General features: G+C 41.8%; 2 protein-coding genes across 2 annotated transcripts in view; one reads left to right on the top strand and one right to left on the bottom strand.

Annotated features, from left to right (window-relative positions):
• The window catches only part of LOC126984020 (uncharacterized), a 25,633-nt gene extending 8,160 nt beyond the window's left edge, over nt 1-17,473 (top strand). Inside the window, exons 2-7 of the mRNA XM_050837359.1 lie at nt 6,308-6,429; nt 8,657-8,777; nt 9,740-9,825; nt 12,589-12,714; nt 13,462-13,563; nt 14,052-17,473. Of these exons, the coding sequence (XP_050693316.1) occupies nt 6,370-6,429; nt 8,657-8,777; nt 9,740-9,825; nt 12,589-12,714; nt 13,462-13,563; nt 14,052-14,279 (723 nt within the window). The 5' untranslated portion in view covers nt 6,308-6,369 and the 3' untranslated portion in view covers nt 14,280-17,473. The remainder of the gene's footprint in view (nt 1-6,307; nt 6,430-8,656; nt 8,778-9,739; nt 9,826-12,588; nt 12,715-13,461; nt 13,564-14,051) is intronic.
• LOC126984012 (uncharacterized) overlaps nt 1-26,315 on the bottom strand; it is a 91,972-nt gene extending 65,657 nt beyond the window's left edge. The window contains exon 1 of the mRNA XM_050837339.1: nt 26,148-26,315. Coding sequence (XP_050693296.1) covers nt 26,148-26,311 — 164 coding nt within the window. The 5' untranslated portion in view covers nt 26,312-26,315. The remainder of the gene's footprint in view (nt 1-26,147) is intronic.
• Nucleotides 26,316-27,045: the final 730 nt, after the last annotated feature.

A 27,045-nucleotide genomic window follows, 5' to 3' on the forward strand; every position in this document is an offset into this window, starting at 1 on the left:
TCTCTCTTCCTCTCCTTTCTCTTATTCTTTCCTCACACTTTTTATTCTATTTATCTTTCTCTTCAGTATCTTCAACTCCACTTGTGTCTCTCTCTCTCTCTCTCTCTCTCTCTCTCTCTCTCTCCTATTCAATGCATCCACTGTTCTTATCTCTCCACCATCTCCATAACTTATAGTACTCTCTCTCTCTCTCTCTCTCTCTCTCTCCGTTTTTACAGCTACCTCCACCTGTCTCATATTGTTTACTTCCTCTCTCCTCCCTCTCTCCCTCTCTCTCTCTCGTCTTCTCCCTCCCTTCCTCCCTCACTGTCGCGTTCCTCTTCCCTTACTCATATCCTCCCTTACTTTTTGCCTCCAATTTACAATCACTTACTCACCTCTGCCTCACTTCCTTCAATCTCGAAACTATTTACCTAACTTCCTTAATGCACCTTTCCTTACTCATCTCCTTCCTCCTGATCTTACCTTACCCCACATTCCCTTACCTTACTTTACCTGGACTTTTTTACTCTACCTCTTGCTTTATTTGTCTCTCCTTACCTCGATATATTCCCCTTACCTGTTCTTTTACCTGATGCATCTTACCTCCCTCATCTCCCTTGTGCACTCCTGATAACCTTACCTAACCTTACCTGAGCTTTCTCTATCTACCTCACCTTAACTCAACGTCATCTCTATATCTCATTTCTCATCTACCTGTGTTTCTTCCCACCTTATCCTCCTTTCCTTCCCCTCAGCATTTACTACGAACCAATTCCTTACCATACCCCACCTCCTGTCTCATGCAGCAACGTCAGTCGCTTACTATTTCATTATGGGCGTTACACAAGTGGGTATTACCTACCTTCCAGTCATAAAACTACCCCTGGAAATGCCCACAACTCCTACGAAAGACTTTGTGTGCTTGGACGCCGAACTGTTTAAGAATATGACCCTTTGTCCTCTGTCCCTCTCCTTCCATGACCCAGCCTTCCTGCTTTCTTTATCCTAGTGATCTATATATACCTAACCCCACCTCCACAAGCTGTTCATTTTTCCACCCGTCTCATTTCCTGCAATTTGTTTCCTACTGACTTGGGGTTTCACAGGGACAAGTTTTATCTCCTACGCACTTCTCCTCCCACTCCCTTTTCCTACCCAGCCATGCAATACTATGCCTCCTCAGCTTCTTCCTATTGCATTGAGGGTTTCTAAAAGGAGGCGTTTTACTTCCTACTCAGTAATTTTTTTCTATAACTTTTTTCTTCCTTCTATTTCCCTTTTTATGCCTCACTCCCTTCTTACTCCTGCTTCCTTTTCTTTGCTTTCTCATTCTTTTATTTATTCTCTTTTCTCTCTTTGCTGTCTCATTCCCTTCCTTCCTCCTGCTTCCTCTCCTTGTTATCTCACTTCTTTCTCTCACTCCCTTTCTTTGCTCTCTCACTCCCATATTTTTCCTCTCCCCACTCATTTCTTTTTAATTTCATTCCTTCTTCAATAATCTTCATACTTCCTTTCTTTGCTATCTTAATTCTCTCACTCCCTTTCTTTGCTCTCTCACTCCCATATTTTTCCTCTCCCCACTCATTTCTTTTTAATTTCATTCCTTCTTCAATAATCTTCATACTTCCTTTCTTTGCTATCTTACTTAATTCTCTCACTCCCTTTCTTTGCTCTCTCACTCCCATATTTTTCCTCTCCCCACTCATTTCTTTTTAATTTCATTCCTTCTTCAATAATCTTCATACTTCCTTTCTTTGCTATCTTACTTAATTCTCTCACTCCCTTTCTTTGCTGTCTCATTCACTCACTCCTCCTCCTACTACTCCCTTCTTCCTCCCTATCACCACGACCCTGGTAGACAATAGGACGCCACCTCACACGCCTCACCTCCCTCCCTTCCTCCCTCCCGGCACGGTTCGGTAAAGTCTGCGGTTCCCTTCCCCCGGTACTCCATTTTCCCCTTCTTGGTTAGGTTCACGTTCTGTAGGTTCTGAGTGATGGTTCTGTTGTTCTGTGGTTGTGTTTGAGTTGCTTAGGTTGGTTTGGGATGTTATGGCATGATGGAATTGTGTTGTGTTGTGTTTGTTGGTTAGGTTGGTAAGGGTTGTTCTGCCATGATGGAATTGTGTTGTGTTGTCTTGTATAATGTTGTTTGTGTTGCTCTACTGCTGTCATGTTTGCGTTCCCAGTGTTGTTTGCGTTGTTGAGTCGTAATGGAAGGCTATTGCTGTCATTGTTTATGCTGCTACTACTACTACTACTACTACTACTACTACTTCTACTACTACTACTACTAACACACACACACACACACACACACACACACACACACACACACACACCATAAAGAACCCCTATCCCTGGATCATACCACACACACAGAACACCCGTATATCCTCCTCCTCCTCCTCCTCCCAGGCGTCCAAGGTGTGTATACGCATGTCGTGAGGAGCCTCGCTTTCACCTGCGCACCGACACACACCTTGCGTTCCTTCCCTTGACCCGCGCACGCCAGCCAAGACCTCCCTAACCTCGGTACTTCTGCAGGTTGACTATGAGCATGATAAAAAAGTAATGACAGAAAACAATAAGAAAATTACAGCGCTGATAAAGGAGGGTAAAGAAAACGATATAAAAACATGGCAAAATGAGAAAACAAGGAAGAAAACTCAAAGCAATAAAAATATGGCATTAAAAAGAATGATAAAAAAAGAACAGCTCTGATAAAAGGTGAAGAAACTGAGAGGAGGGAAAATAAAAAATAGAGAAGTTAAGTTGAATGAGAAAAGGAAGAGAAAAAAATGAAAACAGAGAGAAAAGAAATGTATAAACGAAGTTATTTTTGTTAAGTTTTCTCATATTCTTTTTTTATCTTCCTTTCTCTCACTTACTCTTTTCTCTCTAATTTCCTTTCTGTCTCCTGTTCTATATATTCCTTTCTCCATCTACATTTATCCTCCTTTTTTATCTTTTTCTTCATCTTTTCTATTTCTTTTTTTTCCTTTCTCACCTCCTTTCCCATTCTTTATTGCTGTTGTTGTTGTTTTTTGGCTGTTTTATGACTTGTTTTGGCCATGCATTGTACCTAACTGTCCTCTCTCTCTCTCTCTCTCTCTCTCTCTCTCTCTCTCTCTCTCTCTCTCTCTCTCTTCTTATTGCTTGTCCTTGTGTTTGTTTGTTTTTGTTGTTTTGCATTTTTTTTTCTTTTTTTTTCTCTTATTCTCGTGTGTGTCTCTACCTCAATATTGTTTTCCTTGCATTGAATAGAAGCTAAGAGGTCGTTGTGTTCTTGCTCGCTGCATAGTACCGTGTTGTTGTTGTGTACTGTTCCTCTTGTTGCTTTTGTGTTGTCTTGCTTTGGTTTCATTGTCCTCGTCCTCCTTAGCCTTACTATCATCATTGTCATTATCCTTCTTCAGCGTGCTACACAAAGGTTCAGATTCCTTTTATGATGGTGTTCGTTTGTTTTTTGTTAATGTTGACATTGATGAAGTTTTAGTTTTCTTTTTCTTCGTATCTTCTCTTACTGTTTAGTTTTTTATTCTCCTTTTGTGTCTTTTTGTTATGGTGAGTTTGGAGACAATTCGTGAGTGTAATGTCTGCCAAATAAGGTGTTACTCTTGTTCTTTGTCTTGTTCTTCTTGTTCTTCTCTTTCTCTTTCTCCTCCTCCTCCTCCTTCGCATCCCATCTCTTCATTACCTTCCCGAACCTATCATCTCTTCTCGTCTCATTATTTTTAAGTATTAACACACACTTATGACCAACGGTACACTTAATGATGGTACTCTCTCTCTCTCTCTCTCTCTCTCTCTCTCTCTCTCTCTCTCTCTCTCTCTCTCTTGCTATGGCCACCGGAAGTCTCGCTCAGGGCCTCGCAAACGCCATCTTTTGTCTGGGGGGGAAACTACCACTTCCTCATCGCTTGTAATTATCTTGATTATTCCGGGAAGTTCTTATGCCAGTCCTCATTGCCACCTATTTGGGGAGGGGGGGCAGGGGGAAGGCGTGGCTTTCAACCCCCTTTCCCCCTTTCGGCCAGCCACACCCGACCAACGCCATCTAGTTTTCGCGTTATGAAGTTTCCTTGGATACTAAAATTAACATGTTTGCTACGACTACGAGGAACTTGCGTGGATTTCGTCATTTAAACTTCCTCTCACCCAGCCATATCCGACCAGCGCCATCTAGTTTTCGCGTTATGAAATTTCCTTGGATACTAAAATTAGCATGTTTGCTACGAGGAACTTGCGTGGATTTCGTCATTTATATTTCCCCTCTCACCCAGCCACACCCGACCAGCGCCATCTAGTATTCGTGTTAAGAACTTCCTTGAAAACTAAAGTCTGTCTTCCGAAACCTTATGTATGGATTTGTTTTTTTTATCTTCCCCTTACTGTCTAGATACATCCAACACTAAGTAGTTCTTTTGATAGCTAAATATATCATCATAGGGAATTGTGTAGATGAGTGGAATATACCTTGAGCTTCCCACTGTCCGCTACTCACATCCTATACCAGCGACATCTAGATTATATAAGACCATGTACTTTACTTATCATCTTAGAAACTTGTGCAGGAGAATGGACTGTGGCTTTATCTTCCCCCGATCGGTTACACAAATCCAACTAGCCCCATCTCTTTCTACAGCAGAGGAAGAAGCTAAAAGGCAAAATATAGGAAAACAAAAAAACTCACTAGGCGCCGCTCCGGTGAAGAAAATAGAACGAAAAGACAGGAAGAGAGGGTCAGTTTCAGAGGGAGAGGTGTCTTGATACTCTCCTCTTATTGGGTAACGATAAGTCCTTTCTCTATCCTTCTTCCTTTATCTCTCGGTGTTTCTTGCATCTGACAACTTTTTCCGCTACGGTGATGCTGACGCGTTGGGTAATAACATGCAAGACTAGACACGGGTTCCCACGGGGTAGCGCGACCATCACAAAGAATCACCACGTTCCCTTTCATTTCCCTTTCCTTTCCTTTCTTCCCTTTCCTTTCCTTGCTGTCCCTTCCTTTCGCTTTTCATCTCTTCGCTTCCCTTCCTTTCCCTTTCCTTTCCTTCGCTTCTCTTTCCTTCCCTTCGCTATAGTTCCCTTTCCTTCCCTTCCCTTTTTCCCTTCCTTTCCCTTCGCTTCAGTTCCCTTGCCTAACTTTCCCTTTCCTTCCCTTCCCTTTTCCGTTCCTTTTCCTTCCCTTCTCTTCCTTTCCTTTCCCTTTCCTTCCCTTCCCTTTTCCGTTCCTTTTCCTTCCCTTCTCTTCCTTTCCTTTCCCTTTCCTTCCCTTCCCTTTTCCGTTCCTTTTCCTTCTCTTCTCTTCCTTTCCTTTCCCTTTCCTTCCTCCAGTTTTATGATGACTTGAGATTTTGTTCACCTTTTTTTCTGCCTTTCCCCGCCAGTGAGTGTGTATGTCAATGGGTTATAAATCTCCATCCCCCCACCTGCCAGCGCACCTGTTCTGTTCACCTGTCTGTGTCCTTCTATCTCCTCTTCCTTCTCCTCCTTCCTGTAGCGACCTGTCTTGTACTCCTTTTTTTCATATTTTGTATTCTTTCGTATTCTCCTCTAGTTCTCTTTCATCGCTTCATTTTCCTCTTCCTTTTTTAGTTTCTCCTCTCTCTTCCTCCTTCTCACTATTACTCTATCTCATATCTCCTCTCCTCCTCCTTTTCGGAAGCAGCCATCCACGCAACCCTCCTGATGAAGTAGTGATTTTGACCATGAAAAAACAACGTCCTCCTCCTCCTCCTCCTCCTCCTGATCCTTCTCCCCCAACCGTTTCTAAAAGTTTACGAAGTAGAAATATATCTTCTTTTGTTTCGCTAGTAAGCATTTTTTACTGTGTGTGTGTGTGTGTGTGTGTGTGTGTGTGTGTCGTAAACATCGAATAACGTATACTTATGAATGCGCGCGAACGAACCCATACACACACACACACACACACACACACACACACACACACACACACACACACACACACACACACACACACACACACACACACACACACACACACACAAGAGGTAGACTTCCAAGGACATTTTGTGTGTTCCCTGCGGATGCTGGAGGAGGAGGAGGAGGAGGAGGAAGAGAAGATGCTGACGCTACCTGACAAGCAAAAAAACACAAGAAAAAAACGAGACCAGCAATAAAAAAGTAACAAGGGGAAAAAAGAATCATTTCCTTTATCACAAGTTTACACACACACACACACACACACACACACACACACACACACACACACACACACACACACACACAACTTAATATGATGTTTATTTATCCACCTGATTTCCGTTTATTTATGCATTTCTTTTCTCTCTCTTTACAGACAGACAGATCAACAGACAGACCGACAGACAGACAGAAGCAGGAGCAGCCCAACACAGCACAATGGCGTGTACTCTCAAGAGCGTCATTGCGTGCGGCATCATACTGGCCGTCATCGATATCGTAAGTAAATTTAAATAGTGACAAATTTATCGGTCTTTTTTTAGCACCTTTTTTTCTTGTAGCTACTTGATTCTCCTTCTTCTCCTCATCTTAGTTTGTTTTTTGTGTGTGTGTATTTTGTATCCTACTCCTCCTGTTTCCTCACTTCATTCTACGTCATTATTTATTTTTATTATCTTTTTTTTCCCTTCTCATTCCTATTCCTCTTTTTATTTCTTCTTCTTCTTTTTTTTTCTTCTTCTTCTTCTTCTTCTTCTTCTTCTTCTTCTTCTTCTCCTTCTCCCCCTCCTCCTCTTCTCCTTCTTTCAATGTCACTTTTGATGCATACATTTTTCTTCTTTTTTTTTTCATTTGCTACTAATGCTATATACAAATCTTCATATTTTTGTTATTCATCTATACGCATTAGATTCTCGATAGTTAGGGACGTAATTGCATATATATTTTAAGCGATAGTTACTAGCACACAATAAATTACGGTTTCAGTTAGTATTACGTGTCCTTAAACAATTAGTATGACGTTCCAAACAATAATAAATGTTGGTAATGCTGAACTTCCTCCAGTCTGGCAATAATGTTGTGTCATTTTTCCTGTCTTCAAGGTCGTTTAGAGGCCACACTAATAAAAATTCTCGATAAATAAGGATATTATAATACTGGTGGAGGATATTGAAGGATATCGACAGTTATCCTTTCCTTGAGGTTAATTCTAGTGTTTGGTCGTATTTCCCACAAGGTGTCATCTCCCGTAACCTTTACCTGATCTTTTCCACGTTAATTATTATTTACCTGTAGCCTTGAACTCACTCACCTGCAGGCTACTGACCTATCTCGTTCTTCCCTGAATTACATACTATAAGAACTTTAATATTCCCCTCCGTGCCTCATCTCGTAACCCTCACATGACCATTTTCTCGTTAACCGACTCCTTTACCCGTGGCCTTGAACTCACTTAAATGGGACTGACTTGCTTTTTTATTCTTTAAGTTACATATGAAAGTTCGGATACTCCCCTCAGTGTCTCATCTCGTAACCTTTACCTGACCTATACCTGTGGTTTGAACTCATCTAAAGGGTACTGACTTACTTTTATTCTGTTTTAAAGTTGAAGAAGAAAGTTTCGATGTTCTCTATAATTTGTCGTCTTTCGTAATCTTCACCTGGCCTCGTTAATTAATTCGCTTACCTGTAGCTTTGAATTCATCTTAAGGGTATTAACTTACTTTTTCTTTCTTTAAGTAACATATGAAAGTTTCAATATTCTCCAAAAAGTGTTGTTTTTCGTAATCCTCACCTGGCCAATATATATCTCATTAGTTAACTCGTTTACCTGCAGCATTGAAATCACCTAAAGGGCATTGACTTTTTTTCTTTGTTATTTTTGTAGGATACTTATCAGTTTCACTCAAATTCCACACCTGCTGTCATCTCTCCTAACCTTCATCTGACCCTCTAGCGTGTTAATGAGCTTCTTACCTGCGGCCTTGAACCCTCACACCTGTACCACTGCTCTAAAGCCCCTGTGAACCTGACCTCGGACCTCTAACCTCTCACATCTTACATACCCCACACGACTTCCTCTGCATCTCTCCCTCCCTCTCCCTCTCTCTCTCTCTCTCTCTCTCTCTCTCTCTCTCTCTCTCTCTCCCGCATATCCCTGTTACTAACCTTCCTTTATCTCTCCCACCTTCCCCTATGATCTAATGTCTCTCTCTCTCTCTCTCTCTCTCTCTCTCTCTCTCTCTCTCTCTCTCTCTCTCAGCCATACAACCTTCATTTCCCTTCCCTTTGTATGCCTATAATTTACTCTTTCCTTCCCTTGCCTCTCTCTTGCGACCCTTCTCTTTTGTTCCTACAGATAGATAGTTAGATAGATAGACAGATAAAGACAGGTATTCCCCCAGCTTTCCTTCCCTCCCCTCTCTTCCTGACAGCTTTCCTCATTTTTGTCCACTTATTTTTATTTCCATAATTCTTCAACTTTTCCTAACCCAACTCTTTCTGCGATAGCCTTCCTTCTCCCTCAATAACCTCCTGGTCTCTTCCCTCTCTTCTACACAGTTCTCTCTTCCCTTAAATAGCTATCGCCCTTTTTATCCATTTATTTTCCTTTCCTTAACTCCTTCCTAACCCAACTCTTTCTCCAACAGCCTTCCCTCTTCCCCTCTTCAGACAACTCCTCCCTCTCCCCCCATTAACCTTACGTTCTCTCCACTTTCCCAAACAGCTCCACGGCCTGTCTACCCTTGGCTTCTATGGCTACCGGTTCATCTCCTTCTCCTTCTACCTGTGTCCCCGCGACCTGGAAATCTCAGTGTGCCAAAACAAGCTGTACTTCTACGAGCAGAGTGAGTATTTTGTTGTGAAGTTTTGTGGTTGGGTTTGCACTTTCAAAGAGTTCAAAGCAAAAATCCAAACTTTCCAAACACTAAATCAAAGACGCTATAGATGACGAGTTTGGATCCATCACAAGTTTCGAAACACTTTACTTTCGCATTCATGTTTTTTTGTTCGTGACTGCTGGGTGGATGAGTCTAAAGTGAGGATGTTTATAGCACGCACCTTGCATCTTTTACATTCTTCTGCGTCAGGTTTTGGTGGTGGTGGTGGTGGTTGTGGTGGAAGAAGTGGTGTTGTGATGTAAGGAGTCGTGTAGTTCTTATAATTATTTTCTTATTCTTCTTGTTCTTGTTGTTTTCCTCTTCTTCACTTTTCTTTTCTCCTTTTTTTTCTAATGTAGTTCTTTATTTTTGTTTATTTTTTCTTTCTTCCTCCATTTCTTTATTTCCTTCCTTGGTGCTGGTGGTGATGGTGTTGTTGTTGTTATTGTCGGTGGTTCTTGACGGTGGTAGTGGTGGTGGTGTTGGTGGTGGAAGAAGTGGTGGATTTTTGGAGTGCTTAGTCGCTTTCTCTTATTCACCTCCCTGCTTGAACTAATTGTGTGTGTGTGTGTGTGTGTGTGTGTGTGTGTGTGTGTGTGTGTGTGTGTGTGTGTGTGTGTGTTGCGGAGGATTTGTTTGTCACGATTTCCACAAGTTCACTACGGTTCATATTCATAAACCTTCCGGCGCCCAAGCACACAGATTCAACAAGACTTTCGTATGATTTGAAGGGGAGGGGGGGTGCATTTCCATGAGGGGTAGTTTTATGACCCTGGTGGTAGTTTAACAACGTTTCTGCACCATGAAAGTACAGAAACAATCATGGGGGCGTGTTTTACCTATTTTTTGACCTTTAGAAATGAATGGTGTAAGAGAAGGATGCGTCTAAGAATACCGACTTAATCTAAATCTCTCTCCCTCTCCTGCAGTGTTCACCATGAGGACGTATATTGGGCTCGGGGAAGGCGCTGTCACCCTCCTCTTTGACATGATCTACATCATCGCCCTCGTCAAGGTGAGCATAGAACAGGTGTACAAAGACAGAGACAGACACACATATACATTCAAAAACCCACATATACATACATAAAGAGATACTTACATACATCTATATAATCTTCTTTTGACACCATCGACATTATGGCCCTTATCAGATACACACAGACGTGCAGACTTACACAAAGGCAAATAAAAAGCACAAAACACACACACATACACAAACAAACATATACGTTACATACATACTGCTGTAAACACACACACACACACACACACACACACACACACACACACACACAAATTTTCTCCTCTGCCCTAATTATTCATTTCTTCTAAGTATTTTTTCAGCATTTCAAGTATCAATTTGGTTAAGTGTCAGGAACACTTTTAAGATGCCAAATGCGGAGTCCACTTCACCTCCTCGTTATTTATACTAATGTTGCTATTGTTGCTGTTGCATATATCTTTTGTTGATTTTTTTCGTTTTTTCTTTACTTTTTATCTTTCATTAGCTTTTATGGATATAATCTTAACAACATTTTTATTCTTACAAATTATTCATATTACTTGTTTCTGTTATTATCATTATTAGAGGCTAGGTATTTTTCCTTTCTTTCATATCTTCTTTCCTCCCCCCTTCCATTTCTACGTACCATTTTCAAACGCCAATTCTCTCTTTTTATTGCTATTATCTAAGCCTCAAATCATGCTGTTCATCCCTCACTTCTCCTTTTCCTCTTATTTTTCAACTTATCCTACTAGTCATCTTTCTCTTCTTACTCTAACTACCATCTGAGGCTCATGATGCCACGTCCCAGCATCCACACTTCCTCTCCTCCCTCTTCTCCCTCCAAGCGAACAAGGAAAACAAACCTTAACAACCAGAAAAAATAGTGAAATAGCAGTGATTAGCAGTAATATCTTCCCAACCCTGCGTGTGTGTGGTAGTGGTGGTGGTGGTGGTGGTGGTAGTGATGGTGGTGGTGATGGTGGTGGTGGTGAAATCATAGTGGTGGAGATGTAGGTGTATTATTTTTCTCCCTCCCCCCCCCCCCTCTCTCTCTCTCTCTCTCTCTCTCTCTCTCTCTCTCTCTCTCTCTCTCCTTATCCTTCATTATGCATCAGGGTTCATGACAACAAGACCCGGATTTAATAACGGGAAACGGCGCAAGGCAAGGAGGAGGAGGAGGAGGAGGAAGGGGAGGAGTAGGAGGAGGAGGAGGAAGCTGCATTATCTCTCTGTCTTGGCCTTGAAAAAGAAGATTAGGTAGAGGAAGTTTTAATTTGCCTAATAAATTTCTCTCTCTCTCTCTCTCTCTCTCTCTCTCTCTCTCTCTCTCTCTCTCTCTCTCTCTCTCTCTCTCTCTCTCTCTCTCTCTAAGTAGGCATTCTCTAAGGGGGGGGTAAGGGGTTGGTTCAGGGGGGTCAGTATCCTGTTTACCTCCTATTGTTTACATTCTAAGGGCTTTAAGAGAAGGACCATTAACTTAGGGAGTAATGGGGTCTCTCTCTCTCTCTCTCTCTCTCTCTCTCTCTCTCTCTCTCTCTCTCTCTCTCTGAAAATTGTGTTAATCTTTTTTACGTTATATTTTTACATAATGCAACTTGCGGTGAGGCGAAGAATGATCTCTCTCTCTCTCTCTCTCTCTCTCTCTCTCTCTCTCTCTCTCTCTCTCTCTCTCTCTCTCTCTCTCTCTCTCTCTCTCTCTCTCTCTCCCTTTTTGTAGGTGTGTCACGCTGCATAGGTAGACACAGCGAGACTGATTACCCTGGCTCGCCTTTTTTTTTACCTGGGCTAGATTTACCTGAGTATGTAAATCTCTCTCTCTCTCTCTCTCTCTCTCTCTCTCTCTCTCTCTCTCTCTCTCTCTCTCTCTCTCTCTCTCTCATTACGATGGCCTACTTATGCCAAATATATATTTTTTTCTTTATCGTGTTCTGATTTATCTTTTTTTTTTTTTCTTATTTGATGTAAGAGGTCGTGCAGTTCGTTTTTCTTTTCTTTTTCTTTATCGTCTTCTTTTTTCATGTTCTTATTCTTATTCTGTTTTCTTTATTTTTTCTTTCGTATGTCTTTTTTTTCTTTCTTTCTACTTTCCCTCCCTCCTTCTTGCCTTCCATTCTTTTACTTTCTTACTTCCTTTCTTTATTCGTTCCCTTCTTCCCTTCTTTTTCTTCCCTCCCTCCCTCCTTCCTTCCTTTCGTCCTTTCTTCATCAGTTATTCTTTTTACAATCATCCCTCGTTCCTTTCTTTTTCTTTCCTTCCTGTCTCCCACCCTCCCTCCCTTCTTCCTTCCTTCCTCTCAGCCTATCCCTTAACGCCAAACCACAGCGGGGATATAAGTAACTTTTAATTAAGCGTCGCCTCCTTGGTGCGCCCTGTCCCTTGCTAACTTGATAATTAATGAATGATCCTCGGAGACAGGTGAGGCAAGGTGACCTGCTCCACTTTCAGGTCACCCCGGGCATGTTCAGTTTCGTGTTGTTATTGTTTGTTTTAGTGTTGTTGCTGTCATTGTTATTGTTCTTCTTTCTTCACCTTAATCTTATTCTTCGACGTCTTCTTCCTGTTCTGCATTCAGGTGACCCAATGCATGTTCGATGTTTCTTGTTGTTCTTGTTTTTTGTTGTTAGTGTTGCTGCTGCTTTTGTCGTCGTTGTTGTTCTTCGCCTTAACCTTATTCCTCCACTTCCATTTAACTTGTATTACCTTCTTTCTCTCTCATCCTGCTATCACGTGGCTAAATCTCTCTCTCTCTCTCTCTCTCTCCTTCGCAGTATTTGCCGTGCCTGTCCTGGATGTGGATCTTCAAGTCCTTCGCCGTGATGGGCATCAACGTGTTCTACATCAGCTCGTGGCTCGTGAGGAAGCAGAGCCTCAAGGAGATTACCTTCCAAGACGAGGTGAGTGAAGGTAGAGTCGCCCAGGTACACACATACATATCTACAATTTCTACATGCACACATTATACGTCCGAGGACACACACACACACACACACACACACACACACACACACACACACACACACACAGAGTCACATAAACACACGTGCCTGTTACTTACAAACTCAGTCCTCCTCCTCCTCCTCTTCGTCTTACTTTTCCTCCACTAACAACATCACCTCCTCCTCCTCCTCCTCCACACAAGCACGTATTACTCTCAAGGCTCCACCCAAACTCTCCTTCACTCCCTACCTCCCTCCCTCCCTCCTTCACTTACTCCTCCCTCCCTTCCTTCCTTTCTCAACCCCTTCCTCCCTCCCTCCCTAGCCCACCGCCTAACCTCAAATCTCTCACAATCAACACCCATCAAACACTTACTTTGCGAAAATGTGGTTTGTTTGTGTGTAATACTGCGCGCGCGCGCACGCGCACACACACACGCGCGCGCGCACACACACGCACGCACACACACACACACACACACACACACACACACACACACACACACACACACACACACACTATCATCGGCGTTTTCCTCCACATTCTACTTTACCTGTATATATATCAAGATCCAATACTAAGAAACACACCAAATCCTCTAAATAAACAATCCAATCCTCTATGTAAAGAATCGAGCCCCCCTATGTAAAGAATCCAATCCTAAGTGTAATCCTCCCTTCTAACACCTTCTGCGCCTCCCTCAGGAATACCAGCGCCACTTCCTGCTTGCCGGTGGATGGCTGACGGCGATACAGCTTATTATCATGGTCATCTTCTGCATCATCGGCGCTATCTTCAGCTATAAGGTAAGATAAGATGCTGGTGATGATGATGTACTCTCTCTCTCTCTCTCTCTCTCTCTCTCTCTCTCTCTCTCTTCATCCTGTCAACTTTCACCTTTACTTCTATAGTTTTCCCCTTAATGTCAGGCTCTACAGACCACTTTTTCTTTTTTTCTTCTCCTCCTCCTCCTCCTCTTCCTCCTCCTCACTCTTCCCTTTCTCCTCCTATACGCTCACTATCTTACAACGTCTATTATGAAAAACAGTTATTCCATCTCATTCTGTTCCTCCTCCTCCTCCTCTTGCTTCTCCTTTTCCTCCTCCTCCTTCTCCTCCTCTTTTATAATGACAGGTTGAAAAAATAAGCTAAACACTTCTACTTCCCCTTTTTGTTTCTGCCTCCTCCTCCTCCTCCTCCTCCTCCCATAATAGCACAAACACTTTAACACTTCATCCCCTTCCTCATCCTCCGCCTTCTAAACACTAACGGCTCCTCCTCTTTTTCCCTTCAGGTGGCAGCTGAACGCAGACGCAGCCGCAGGAGCCTTCGCAGCCTGCACCCACGAAGCCCCAAATTCAGGAACGGCAACGCCTCCGCCCCGCCCATGGACGCCTACGACGACAACACATCCTACATGAACCAGGCTCTTGCGGACAGCACCAACAAGCTCCCCCTCCAGTCCTCCTCCACAAGCATCGACAAGGCGGAGACACTCAAGGCAAAGCCCACACAAGTCTAAAGGAACAGAGCTGAGATGTGATCTGAAGGGCATCATCTAATAAAACCTTTTTCATCTGATTCTTCGATGGAGACGCTCAAGAAACAGCCCAAAGAACACCAACAAGCTCCCCCTCCAGACCTCCACACGAGTTCAAAAAAGACGGTTGAGGTGTGATCTTTAGGGCATCATCGAATTAGACCTTTTTTCATAATTTTCTTCGATGGACAAGCTCAAGAAACAGCCCAAGCAAGTGCAAAAGAGTGTTCAGGGCGTTATCGTAAGGGCATGATCAAGCAAGACCTTTTTCATCTGCTTCTTCAATGGAAATGCTCAAGAAACAGCCCACAGAAGAGTTTGAGAAGAGGTTGAGTGTTTAACTTCATGGGCATATATCACGACCATTTTCCTTCTTGTCAGTCCATTTTTTTGTTTTTTTTGTTTTTTGGTCTTTAAATATCGCATCCTCTTCTGAAAATGCGGTAACTTTCTTCTTGTATGTCCCGTTTCCATTTTTTTAGGCCTTCTACTTTGTGTCGTTTTCTGAGAATAGCCAAAAGGAGTGGGGCTGAAGGTACCGGTAGTTTTGTTGCGTCTGTGTTCTGCTTCCTTTCTCGTCTGCCACTTCATAAGACTCAAAACCATAGTGATCAGAAGGAGCCATGAGGCGCTTTTGAGGGACACTATCACACACTTCATCATTTTAACTTTCCTCACCATTTTTCTATCGCTTTCTCTTTCTCCTGACCAAGACCCTCAAACAGAATCAAACAGCCTCCACACATTTCCATGCAGCAGTGTCAAGAGTCTGTTTTGAGCGCTATCACCCACCAAGGACTTCTTTTTTATTACTTTTCCTGCTGTCTTTCTCTTTTTTTTTTCCTCCTGCCTCCCTCGCTCTCACATCAGAAATGAGAGGCGTGATGAGGTTGGGAAGTGGTTCTGTAAGGTCGTCCTCTTTGTTTGGGAGACAAGAGGAACTGTAGTTTTGAGGCGATGCTGTTTTTTCATTCTATTTGTTGTTATTCCGGTTGATCAGCGTCGATGTTTGTGAGGGCGAGAGTAGTATTCGGTAAAGGTTTGGTGGCTTACTTCCTTGCCATCTCTCAGCCCGCGAAACAAGAGGGGCTGCAGATTAAAGGCGATGTCCTTTTTTTATATCTTCCTGTGTGTTCGTCTCTTTGGTTCTTCTGCTGTGAACGCCATAGCTGTGTCCGGTGAAGGTTGGGCTGACTAACGCATACCTCTGCGAGAGACAGTTTCCTTTGGAGGGCAGAAAAAGGAGATGAAAGCGAGTTATACATAATTCACTGCTTCTGGCGACGTGACGTGACTCAAGCTCTCTCACTCTCTCCCTCCCTTCCCTCGTCCATGCCGGCCTGACCAACCCTAAGTAGGTCGCCGTACGTGCGGTAAACAACACGCGGCGTGGATTCTTACATTGGTGGCATTGAAGTTGAGTGAGGAAGATAATCAGCGTCCACTCGCCAATCTCAGATTGACCAAAACTTCTCATGCTCCAATATGCACTTGAAAGAAATATGTGTGTGTAACGAAGGCTCCAGCAGGGACACGACGTTTGCAATGAATCTTTCGAGTACAGGAAAGTTTCACAAAACCAAAGATATACTCCGAACCGTGCGTATGGAGTAACAAAAGATTAAGAGTAAAAGTGAACTTATGTGTGTAACGAAAATCCCCTCACGAACACATCTTTTGCAATAGAATCTTTCTAGTACAACAAAAGTTAGCCAAACCAAAGATGTTCGTGCTCCAAAACTTATGTGAAGAGTAACTGAATCTTAAAGTGAAAACATGAAGGTGTGTAACGTGTAGCGAAGACTCCGTCACGGACACAACGTTTGCAATGAATCTGTCGAAAGTACAAGGTCCATATTCTTAAACGCTCCCATTACGACTCTTTTCCAAGGCCACAGAGAAGATTGACCAGGTTTCATGGGTGTTTCTTTCCCGGTCAAGGTGCAAGAGTCATGTAAGACTATCACTAGGAGCACAAAACAGTCATTGAAAATCCTAGCATCTACGAGAGGCTTTTCAATCGGACGAACTGAGGTGACAGTAACTTTAAGAATATGAACCCAAACCTTGAGGTGCACCTTTCCCTGGGCTCTCCGGCTGGTGATTGTGGCCACGCCGAGTACCTGATTAAAAGTGATCAACTGTAACTCTGAAACACGGATCTTAGGTTAAAATACGTATGTATCCTTCTCTCCTTTCCCAGACGTCATGGGTAGCGTTAGTTCTGTCATATATCGGCGATAAGAAAACAATGAAACTGAAAACAAAATGCTTTTGGTGAAAAGTGGAATGGATTAAATTACTGATTACACAAGTGAATAAATGTGTGTATGTATGTATGTATGCATTATCTTGTTAGGCCAGTATTTATCACTAGTCTGGTCATTTCTGTCCTGTCCTTTGATAATCGCCTTTCATACCAAAAACGCTGTAGGTAAAATTGTCAAAACGATAGTAGAAGCATTTAATAAGAGGACAAATCATTCCCATACCTTCTCCATTTCTCTTAGCATATAGATTATCATTCCACTTGGTCATGTGAACCCAAATAACCCCCTCCTGTGTCGACGAAGGTATAACGAAGGTAAAAACGTTATATCGATAGAATTAGAACCTCCTCGTCAGGACAAACCATTACCATACCTTCCTCAATTCCCTTAGCGTATAGACTATCATTCCATTTGTCATGTGAGCCTCCTCTTATGTCGACGAAGGAAAAACGATAGTAAAATTGTTGCATCGGTAGAATTAGAAACCTTCCCATCAGGACTAACCATTACCAGACCCTCCCTAGAACCCCTTAGCGTGCAGGTCATCATTCCATATATGTCATGCGAGCTTCCTACGGTGCTAAAGTGACAAAGAACCTTCTCCTTATCCCTCCTACCCGCTGTACATATTTGCTCACCTGTACATAGTTCCCCTTTCGTAGCTTTAAGAGAGAAAACGTGACGCCCAACTGTGTTTGATGAGATACTGCCCTAAAGTCGTGTCTCACTTGATAATATATATGTGTGAGTGAATGTGAGTGTGTTTGTATTAATTTATGTATTTTATATATATATGAAGATTTATAGTGTGGACGGTCATCATCATCATCACACAGACAGTGTTGTTATGTATGTGTGAATTTTTACGAGTTCTGTACGATGAGATAATAAAAAGAATGAAGTTTATCTAAGCTATTTTTTAACCCTGCCAGGAAAATATGATATGCTACAGTTTATTTTTTCCTCCTGGAGTTAGCAAATGTTAATCCTTATGAACCTCTTAATTAACGAAAACAACATAAACAACAACAAACAAGCAAAAACAAGACGAAAGTTGGTTTTATAAAGGAGGAAAATGACAAAAATAAACAACCAAAATAATAATAGAGAAAATAAGAATATGGAAAATGGGAAGAACAATTAACAACCCAAAACAAGTCTCCCCATCACCCTCTTTACACAACACTAGATATTTTTAGTAAGACACGAAGAAGAGGCACAACAACAACAACAACAACAACAACAACAACGACAACAACAACACAAACACCGGTATCTCCCCCATCATTCCTTTTGCGCAATGATTTATAATATTTTTAGCATCACGCACGTAGCCTCCGATACCTGACAAGAATGAATAGTACACCTGGTGGTGAGGGGGAGGGGGGGGGTCAAAGAGCACAGGTGAGAATGACGTCATCGTGCAAACAGGTAAGGGCGGGTCAGCCAAGGACACGATGCACGCGGAAGAGGAGGAGGAGCAGGAGGTAGAGGAGGAGGAGTAGATGATGGTGATGGAAGTCATGATGGCTGGGGAGAATGCAAGGTCGGTGGGTCTCTCTCTCTCTCTCTCTCTCTCTCTCTCTCTCTCTCTCTCTCTCTCTGGAAACAATCTATTGCTAAGCAGATGTAATAATAGAAATAATAACCTCTCTCTCTCTCTCTCTCTCTCTCTCTCTCTCTCTCTCTCTCTCTCTCTCTCTCTCTCTCTCTCATGCTAGTCACCTAACCTCCACACCCTTCCTTCCTCCCTCCCTCCCTCCTTACATCCTCTCTCCGTCCCTTAGCCTGTCTTCACTCATCCCTCCCTCCATCCATCCGTCACTTTCTTCACTTTCCTTCTCTCCCTCTCTACCCTCTTCCTCTCCATCCCTCCCTCCTCTCTCCCTTCTTCACTTCTATTTATCTTCGCTCTTCCCTTCCTCCCAAGATCTAAGTAGCTCCCTCAACCCATCCATCTCTCACTTTCTTCGTCTTTCTCTCCCTCCTTCCCTTCCCCCATCCCTCACTTTCTTCACCCTGCCTTCTCTCCCTCTCTCCCTAAATACGGCACATCAGGACAATCATTTGGGCGTCCTCTCTGGGCGACAGCGCGACGCCTCGGCAGGGAGCGCGGCAGGAAGTGTGGGCGGGGCTTAGTCTGTGACGTCACTTCCCAGCACTGACGTCATGGCCTCCTTGGGGTTACTCCCGGTGACTTCCCTCAGCTCTCGCAGTTTGCTACTATCCCCAATATTTCCCATTTTTAAAGATGTTTGATAAGTCGTTGTAACCATTTTAGCTCTGTCCATTTTTTGACAACACTGGGTCATTACATTACTTCCTTCAACGTCACTTCGCTACTCTTGAATGCAACGGATTTGTATTTGTTATTGTTGTACAATATAAGAAACAGACCCATGTTCAATAGGTGTCTTTTGGGATAGACTTAACCTTTATCATAACTTCTATATTCCTGAATCTAACTTATTATTTTGTGGTTACAAAACATGTATCAAACGATATTTCCGTCACGGCTTATTCCGTACCTCTTAATAAATATAACTTCTCTAATCATGAATGTAACTGATTTAATCGTTTTATTATTGCAAAAGTATACAATATGGGAGGAAATAGGATGTGTTTGCCATCCTAGTGATTTCAATGGTCGAAAAAAAAAAATCGTCGCTATAACGTTATATGTGACGTTGAGTTGTTGCGAGTTACCGTTTATATATATTTCTTAAGAATTCTCTTCTGTAACAGATGACAAAAAACGTCTATTCACCCAGTCGGTTAGTCTGTGGAGTCAGAAAATTAGCAACTTTTGACTGAAGTTTTTCATGTTATTATATCTTTTATTTTCATGGGAGATTCAGAGTGAACTCTCCCGTTAATCTGGCAACTCTAGCAATCCCCCCCAACACTCCTCTCCCCCCCCACCCCCCCCCCACCCCCTTCCCGCTCTCCGAAGGCAGCGAAACAAGAACAATGCCTGGAAACTGTCTAGTGTGTACGTTCGTGCGTACTGCCGCGTCCACTCTTCGGGGAATCTGTGGTTGCGTCTTAATTTGTTCGTCATTCCAAGATTTACATGACTGACTCACTTTTGAATTTTAAACATCGGTCATGAGCAGGACATCCTCTAAAACGTTCCCCATGCATGACCTTTACTGTTTGGAGCTTTCAGTCACATAAGCGGATGAAGCACGAGGGGAAGTAAATGTTACTAAGAGAGATGAGGGATGGTCACGAGCAGGAATTCTTTTAACTATAATCATTATCATTATTATTATTATTACTATTATGAGAAGTAGTAGTAGTAGTAGTAGTAGTAGCAGCAGTAACAGCAGCAGCAGCAGCAGCAGCAATAACAGCAGCAGCAGCAGCAATAACAGCAGCAGCAGCAGAAGCAGCAGCAGTAGTAGTAGTAGAAGTAGAAGTAGTAGTAGTAGTAGTAGTAGTAGTAGCTGCATCAGCAGCAGCAACAGTAGTGATTAACACAGTTCGACAGGTAAAGCGGGAAGAGTTCAAATAAAATAAGAAAAAGGGAATACGATACAAGGTCGATGAGTTATAATAAAGGCTTGTTCAATTGATGGGATTAAGCATTACAAAAAGAAGTAAATGAGTTTGAATTGGCAAGGATGTGTGTGCAACAATTTATTAGGTAGATACTTGAGGAAGACACTTGGATGAACAAAATAAGTTAGTATAAGTTAAGGAATGTAAGTATGCAGTCTCTACTATTTTTCCATTAGTCTATATATATATATATATATATATATATATATATATATATATATATATATATATATATATATATATATATATATATATATATATATATGTATTTTTTCTCCCTGTAGAGTCTAGGGGAACAAAATAATTTAGTATGAGTCAAGGAATATAAGGAAGCACTCTCTACTTTTTTTCTATTCGTCTTTTGATACATATTCTAAGTATATAATTACAGTATTTTTTTCTCCATTTTATTCAAGTCTACATCTCCCAATTTTGTTCTGAATTTTTACATACAACTGCACCTCCTCCTCCTCCTCCTCTGGTTACTCCCTCGTGCGTGACCTGTCCTCTCCTACTTGTCTTCCTCCTCTCAACATTATCAGCATCTCCGTCCTCCTATGTCAGCCAGTTTCTCCTCCCTTTTCTTTTCCTTTCTCCCTTTCGTGACCAGCTCCCTCTCTCTCTCTCTCTCTCTCTCTCTCTCTCTCATGTCACTCCCCCTATCTAGCTATTTTACGACGTATAAAAAGTGCAGCTTCGTATTAATTTAACTCCTTTTTGACTCATGAAAGGAGAGAGAGAGAGAGAGAGAGAGAGAGAGAGAGAGAGAGAGAGAGAGAGAGAGATATGAAACGAGGTGGAGGAGGGGGGTTGAAATAAGAAAGAAAATGCAAGTAATATTTTAAAAACTACATTAAGCCTATTTCCTCAGCAGAGAGAGAGAGAGAGAGAGAGAGAGAGAGAGAGAGGGGGGAGGAGGAAATATTCAATGCGGAAGAAAATGAGTCTGGTAGAGAAAAATATATGAAAATACTGAAAAAATAACAACAACCTTGATAGACTCTGGCAATGAATGAAGTGTTGCGCCATTGTTCAGTTTTACTACCTCTCTCTCTCTCTCTCTCTCTCTCTCTCTCTCTCTCTCTCTCTCTCTCTCTTATTTACTTGTTTATTGTTTTATGTAGATTTATAGTGTTAATAGTAGTAGAAGTAGTAGAAGTAGTAGTAGTAGTAGTAGTAGTAGTAGTAGTAGTAGTACAGGTAGTAGTAGTAGTAGTAGTAGTAGTAGTAGTAGTAGTAGTAGTAGTAGTAGTAGTAGTAGTAGTAGTAGTAGCAATAGTAAAGCAATCCTGAGTAGGAGATAAAGCTGAAAGAAAAGAAATATGAGTATCATGGTGGTGTATTTAAAAAAAAAAAATATTTGACAAAAACACGGGAAGGCTTTACGCTAGAAGTATGACAGGAAATGGAGAAACAGTCGCTGGGGGGGGGGGGGGGGAATACTTGTGGTTGAGAGAGAGAGAGAGAGAGAGAGAGAGAGAGAGAGAGAGAGAGAGAGAGAGAGTGTCAAGGTGAGTCTTAGTTCCACATCCTCAAAACAACAACACACACACACACACACACACACACACACACACACACACACACACACTTAAGATCTTTCTGTTAAATATAAAAAAAAAGAAACACTTCAATAATAGTTTTCCTTTGAGGGGCAAGCACGATGCTCTAACTTACTTTCAAGTGTAAAAAAAATATAACTTGCTGCCTTGATTCTCTCTCTCTCTCTCTCTCTCTCTCTCTCTCTCTCTCTCTCTCTCTCTCTCTCTCTCTCTCGCGTACATCGAATTTCCATAACCAATCAGTAATTTTTATCAACGTGTTTACTCTATTTAGGCTACGCTATATAGTGCAAACTAGTAACACTTTTACAGTGCACTTAGGCCCGCTTTCACAGTCGTTTTGTTTGTTTTGATCGTTACTAATGGCTGTTATCGCCGCTATAGTATTTCCATGTAAAACTGGCCGATGGGGTAGTGGCGGCTGCGGGGTTAGCCTAGCCCCGCACCTTACCACACACTCTCAAGTCTCAACACCTCTCGCTTCCTCTGCAGCCACCACTATCCCATAGACCAGTTTCACGTGGAAAACTATAGCGTCGACCGCCGCCATTGGTAACGATCAAAAACAATGTGACTGTGAAAGCGGCCCTTAATCTAGCAACGCAAATGGACTTCCTAGCTTCTACACTCAACACAAAAGCTCAGAACGTATACGAATTAATGCCATGAACCCTCCCACGATGTTCTTTCCTACTTTTAATGCAGTCCAGAAACGTATGGCAGAAGACAAGTTTTATCATACAGACTCCCACTTAATGTCAGTGCTTCCTATTTTACTACTAAGCAACAAACGTATGACAAAAGAAAATACTGATTGTCCATTTTTCCTAATAAAGCAAACGTACAGCAAAGGTGATTATCGTGGAAATCATCCCAATCAGTGTTACTTTTTCCCAAGAGTGTGGAGTCGGATATAAAAAATTTCGACTCCGACTTCGACTCAGGGAAATTTTATAGGTTGCGACTCCGACCTCCTCTTCACGAACAAAGCAACAAGCGTGCCAGTCACAAATAAAAAAGATATATATACCTCAAACGCAAATCTCTAACTATGCCAAGGCGACGTGGATGATACTATTAACAATGATGCAATTTGACATAGATACTAATTTTGGGAAACATATATACGGTACCGGTATATAGTTTACGCAATATGACTATGGTAAACTATTTAAAGGTAAGGATATGAATACGGTAAAAAAAAAAAAAAAAAAAAAAAATAAATAGTATGTACAATATTGAAAAAAAAAATAAAAAACAATATATATACAACACACAACACAAACAGAAAATATGATACGACGATAAAGATGAAATAAGATATCGTGAAAAAAAAATCAAGAAACAATAGCTTATGGAGCAGAACGAAGCAGAAATGAGTAAAGCAAAATTTACCCTAAAACACGTGCGCCCTGGCCGAGTAACGTAAATGCCAGGTGGGGCAAATATATTGTTTTTATAACTAGTAACAAAAACTAATGCCTTTAGGCAACTCACTCTGATTATAAAGAACTTGAGGTACTACACATATGACTAAGCCTGAGGAGATGAACGTTGAGCCACACACACCCAGGTCGTGGGAGCTTCAACTGTGGGAGCGACAACCTCCTGGTGCCACTTACGTTAAAGGTAAAGGTGGGTGCCTAGGCAGTAGCTGCGCGTGGCTGCGGTGCTCATCTCCTCCCTCTGGCCCCTTCCAGGAGGCAGGGAAGGACGTTTCAGCAAAAAACAAAAAAAATGTTAATATCTATTTACTCCATGTAAATGAACAATAAATTTGATAATTTTTTTTTTGTAAAAATAAAAAAAAAAAAAATAAAGAGGGTTTTTTTTTTTTTTTTAATTACAAATGAAAACAACAACAAAGATTGTTATTGTACAGTTCTTACCTCCTGTGCAGTCCACAGTCCAGTCAGGATAGATAGCAAGGCTCGCAGGGGGGGGAGGTGGTGTGGCGAGGGCGTGGCGCTGGATGTGCTAACTGCTTCCTGCTTCATGTACGTATCTGAGCCTGAGCATTCCGCCTCTCCTCTTCCATTTTCCTTTTATATTCCACCCATTATTTATTGTACGTAAACGTACGTCGGGAAATAAAAATCCAACCCCCAACCACCACATCACGAGCAAGCGAGGGAACAAAACGACAAAGCAGAGCGATCCTCCACACGACCAAACAGGAAATAGGAGGTTATATTATGGACGCCATCATAATTATCGGCGTCAAAGACCAAGCAGTGACTACGTGAAAACAGGTGTAAGGTTTTGATACCCCACATAAGCTAAGTGTTCTTGGGTTAAATTATGCTAGATACTTTACATTATAGGTATACAATATGGGAATTATACAAAACCAATACCTTAATATTACATTACCTTTTTATATTGAGTATTAATATTTATTTATTTTATATCATTATTATTTATTATTATTATATTTATTATTCAAATCAAATCACTAACTCAATACATTCAGCTGTGGGACATTAACCTAAGCTACATTATTGTTAGTTATTGTTATTATTATCATCACAAGCATCATTATCATTATTTATTTATATTCGCATCAGTCAGTCAGCTTCAATATGCAACCTACTTTTCTTGTGTTTATGTCAAGGCTATAAAAAGTATGTCCTTCCCATGAGCCAAGTTTCAACAATATGTACGACACACGTTCCCTTGACCTTGTTCTTGAGCCACTCTATTGCAATGAGAGACTTAAATAGGTGCTCCCATATAGAGGACAGCAAACGATTAAACTCCAGACATAGGAACCGTTTTTTTCTTTTGTACAGTGATCCCTCAAGATAGCAGTTTTAGGAGCCCCCCGATTTAGGAAACATTTGGCTTGTGGATTATATATCTTTGCCCTTGACGGGAATATAAATGGTAAGCCCCTTTATCGTGTTTCCTTGCAGCTGTGGCCACTAACGAAAGAAACCTGACCAAAATGATGTGCACCACCCCATCTAGATAGTAACCTAGCCTTCCCTTCTCATAAAGCAACCGTCCCCTCTCAAATTATATCATAACCCCCTTAAATCCTACGGCAAGGGAAGCGGTTCAGTCAAAAAGCAAAAACAACAAAAAAGACCGCTAAACGCTGCTCCGAATAAGAAAAAAAGAACGAATTGTTACATAATCCCTTTAAATTGCAACAACACCCCCTTCAAATGGTAGACTAGGCCTATATAGGCTAGCCCCTTTAACTCGTCCTCTGCCGAAAAAAAATCAAAATAATGTATACAACCGCACATAAATATTAGCCGTCTACTCTCCCTGTAAATAGTAACCTAACCCCCTCAAATTATAACATTCAAATTGTAACTTAGCCTCCTTGCAAGTGGTAGCCTAACCCACTTAATTTTTCATCAACCAAAATAAACCTAACAAAAAATAATGTATAAAACCCAATCTATAAATACTAACCAATAACCTCCTCCCCCCTATAAATAGTAAGCTAGCCCCAAATTCAAACATACCCCTCTTCAAATGGTAGTCTGGCCCCCTTCCAATGGTAGCCTAATCCCTTACAAACGTTAGCCTAGCCCTTTCCAATGGTAGCCAAGCCCCCTTCAGATGGTATAGCGGCTATAGCCCCTTTCCAATGGTAGCCGAGCCTCCTTTAAATGGTAGCCTAGCCCCCTTTCCTATGGTACCCTAGCTTCTTTCAAACGGTAGTCGAGCCCTTTTTATGGTAGCCTAGCCCCTCCAAATGGTAACCTAACACCATTCTTTTTTTCCGCTCCCCTTCCCCTGCCTTCTCTCACCTTACAAAACAAACACATAAAGGAACAGTAAAACGGTGGATCACAACCTCTATCACCCTTATCATAAGCAATAAAGGCAATTCTTGGTCATCACAAATCTATGCCCGCGTTTCAAGGTTGAGCAATGTGTGTGTGGTATATATATGCCCTTTCCAATGGTTATCAAAGATGTTTGAAGGTTAACAGACATATGAAAATTAATGAAAAGTCTGTAAGGTAAGAAGCAAGATATGGGCACTTTGATAAACACAAAATTAAGTAGACGTTTATAGGAGTTGACTGAGTACAGAATTGACGTTAAAACCACAAAACTATATTAAGAAACATGAATAGTAGTAGACATATACGAAAACTAAAGAGAAATCTGTAAGGTTGATAAATCGATATGTACTTAATAAGCCCTATCTTAACCTGGCGTTTATTGGAGCTGACTGACTCATGGGAAAATTTACGTTAAAAACCAAAACAGAAGAAAAAAATATGATGGTTAGTACTAAGTAGACATATGAAAACCAAAGAAAAATCTGTAAGGTAGATAAATCGATATCGACAAGTTATTAAAACCTATCTTAATCAAACGTTTACCGGAGCTGACTGATGGGAGAATTAACATTAAAATCACAACAAAATAAAAAGAAAGCACCGTGTCTTGATAAATAAACTCCCCCTAAAGAAGGCAACACTCACCAGCAGAAGCAGCAGATGAGGGTTGCCAGCTGCCACGGTGACCAGCAGCTTGTCGACGTCAGCGATAGTGTAAAGTGGCACTCTTGAGGTAATAATGACACTTTATGAAGCCTCCGGTGACACTTAAACGTGGTAAACACACAAGAGGGGCCTGTGCTTGACATCTTGAGTGAGAGAAGAGGAAAGGGAGGGAAGGTGGAGGTGGAAAACTAACACTCGGGGAGGAGGGGGTGGGGGAGAGTATATGACAAACAGGCAATGATTGGGAAAGATATGCTGGAGGGATAAGTGAGGGGTCAGGGAGGGAAGATTAGGTGTGGGAAGGAGAGAAAGGGACTGGGAGGAAGGATACTGGACAGACAGGAAGAAAGAGGAGGAAGAGGAAGAAGAAAAAGGATGAGGCAATGATTGGGGAAGAAGATATGCTGGAGGGATAAGTAAGTGAGGGGTCAGGGAGGGAGGAAGAGGTGTGGGAAAGAGAGAAAAGGACTGGGAGGAAGGACACTTGACAGACAGGAAGAAAGTGGAGGAAGAGGAAGAAGAAAAAGGATGAGGCAATGATTGGGGAAGAAGATATGCTGAAGGGATAAGTGAGGGAGGGATCAGGGAGGGAAGATTAGGTGTGGGAAGGAGAGAAAGGGACTGGGAGGAAGGATACTGGACAGGCAGGAAGAAAGAGGAGGAAGAGAAGAAAAATGATGAGGCAATGATTATGGAAGGGAAGATATGCTGGAGGGGTATGTAAGGGGTCAGGGAGGGAGGAAGAGGTGAGGGAAGGAGAGAAAAGGACAGTCTGAGGAGGAGGAAGGACACTGAACACCCAGGAAGAGGAAGAAGAGTGAGTGATCAATGAATAGGAATTGGAAGGAATGCTGGCAAAAAAAAAGTGGAAGGTGAA

Source organism: Eriocheir sinensis, chromosome 55 (genome assembly GCF_024679095.1).
Source record: "Eriocheir sinensis breed Jianghai 21 chromosome 55, ASM2467909v1, whole genome shotgun sequence".
In the NCBI taxonomy this organism is placed as follows: Eukaryota; Metazoa; Arthropoda; class Malacostraca; order Decapoda; family Varunidae; genus Eriocheir; species Eriocheir sinensis.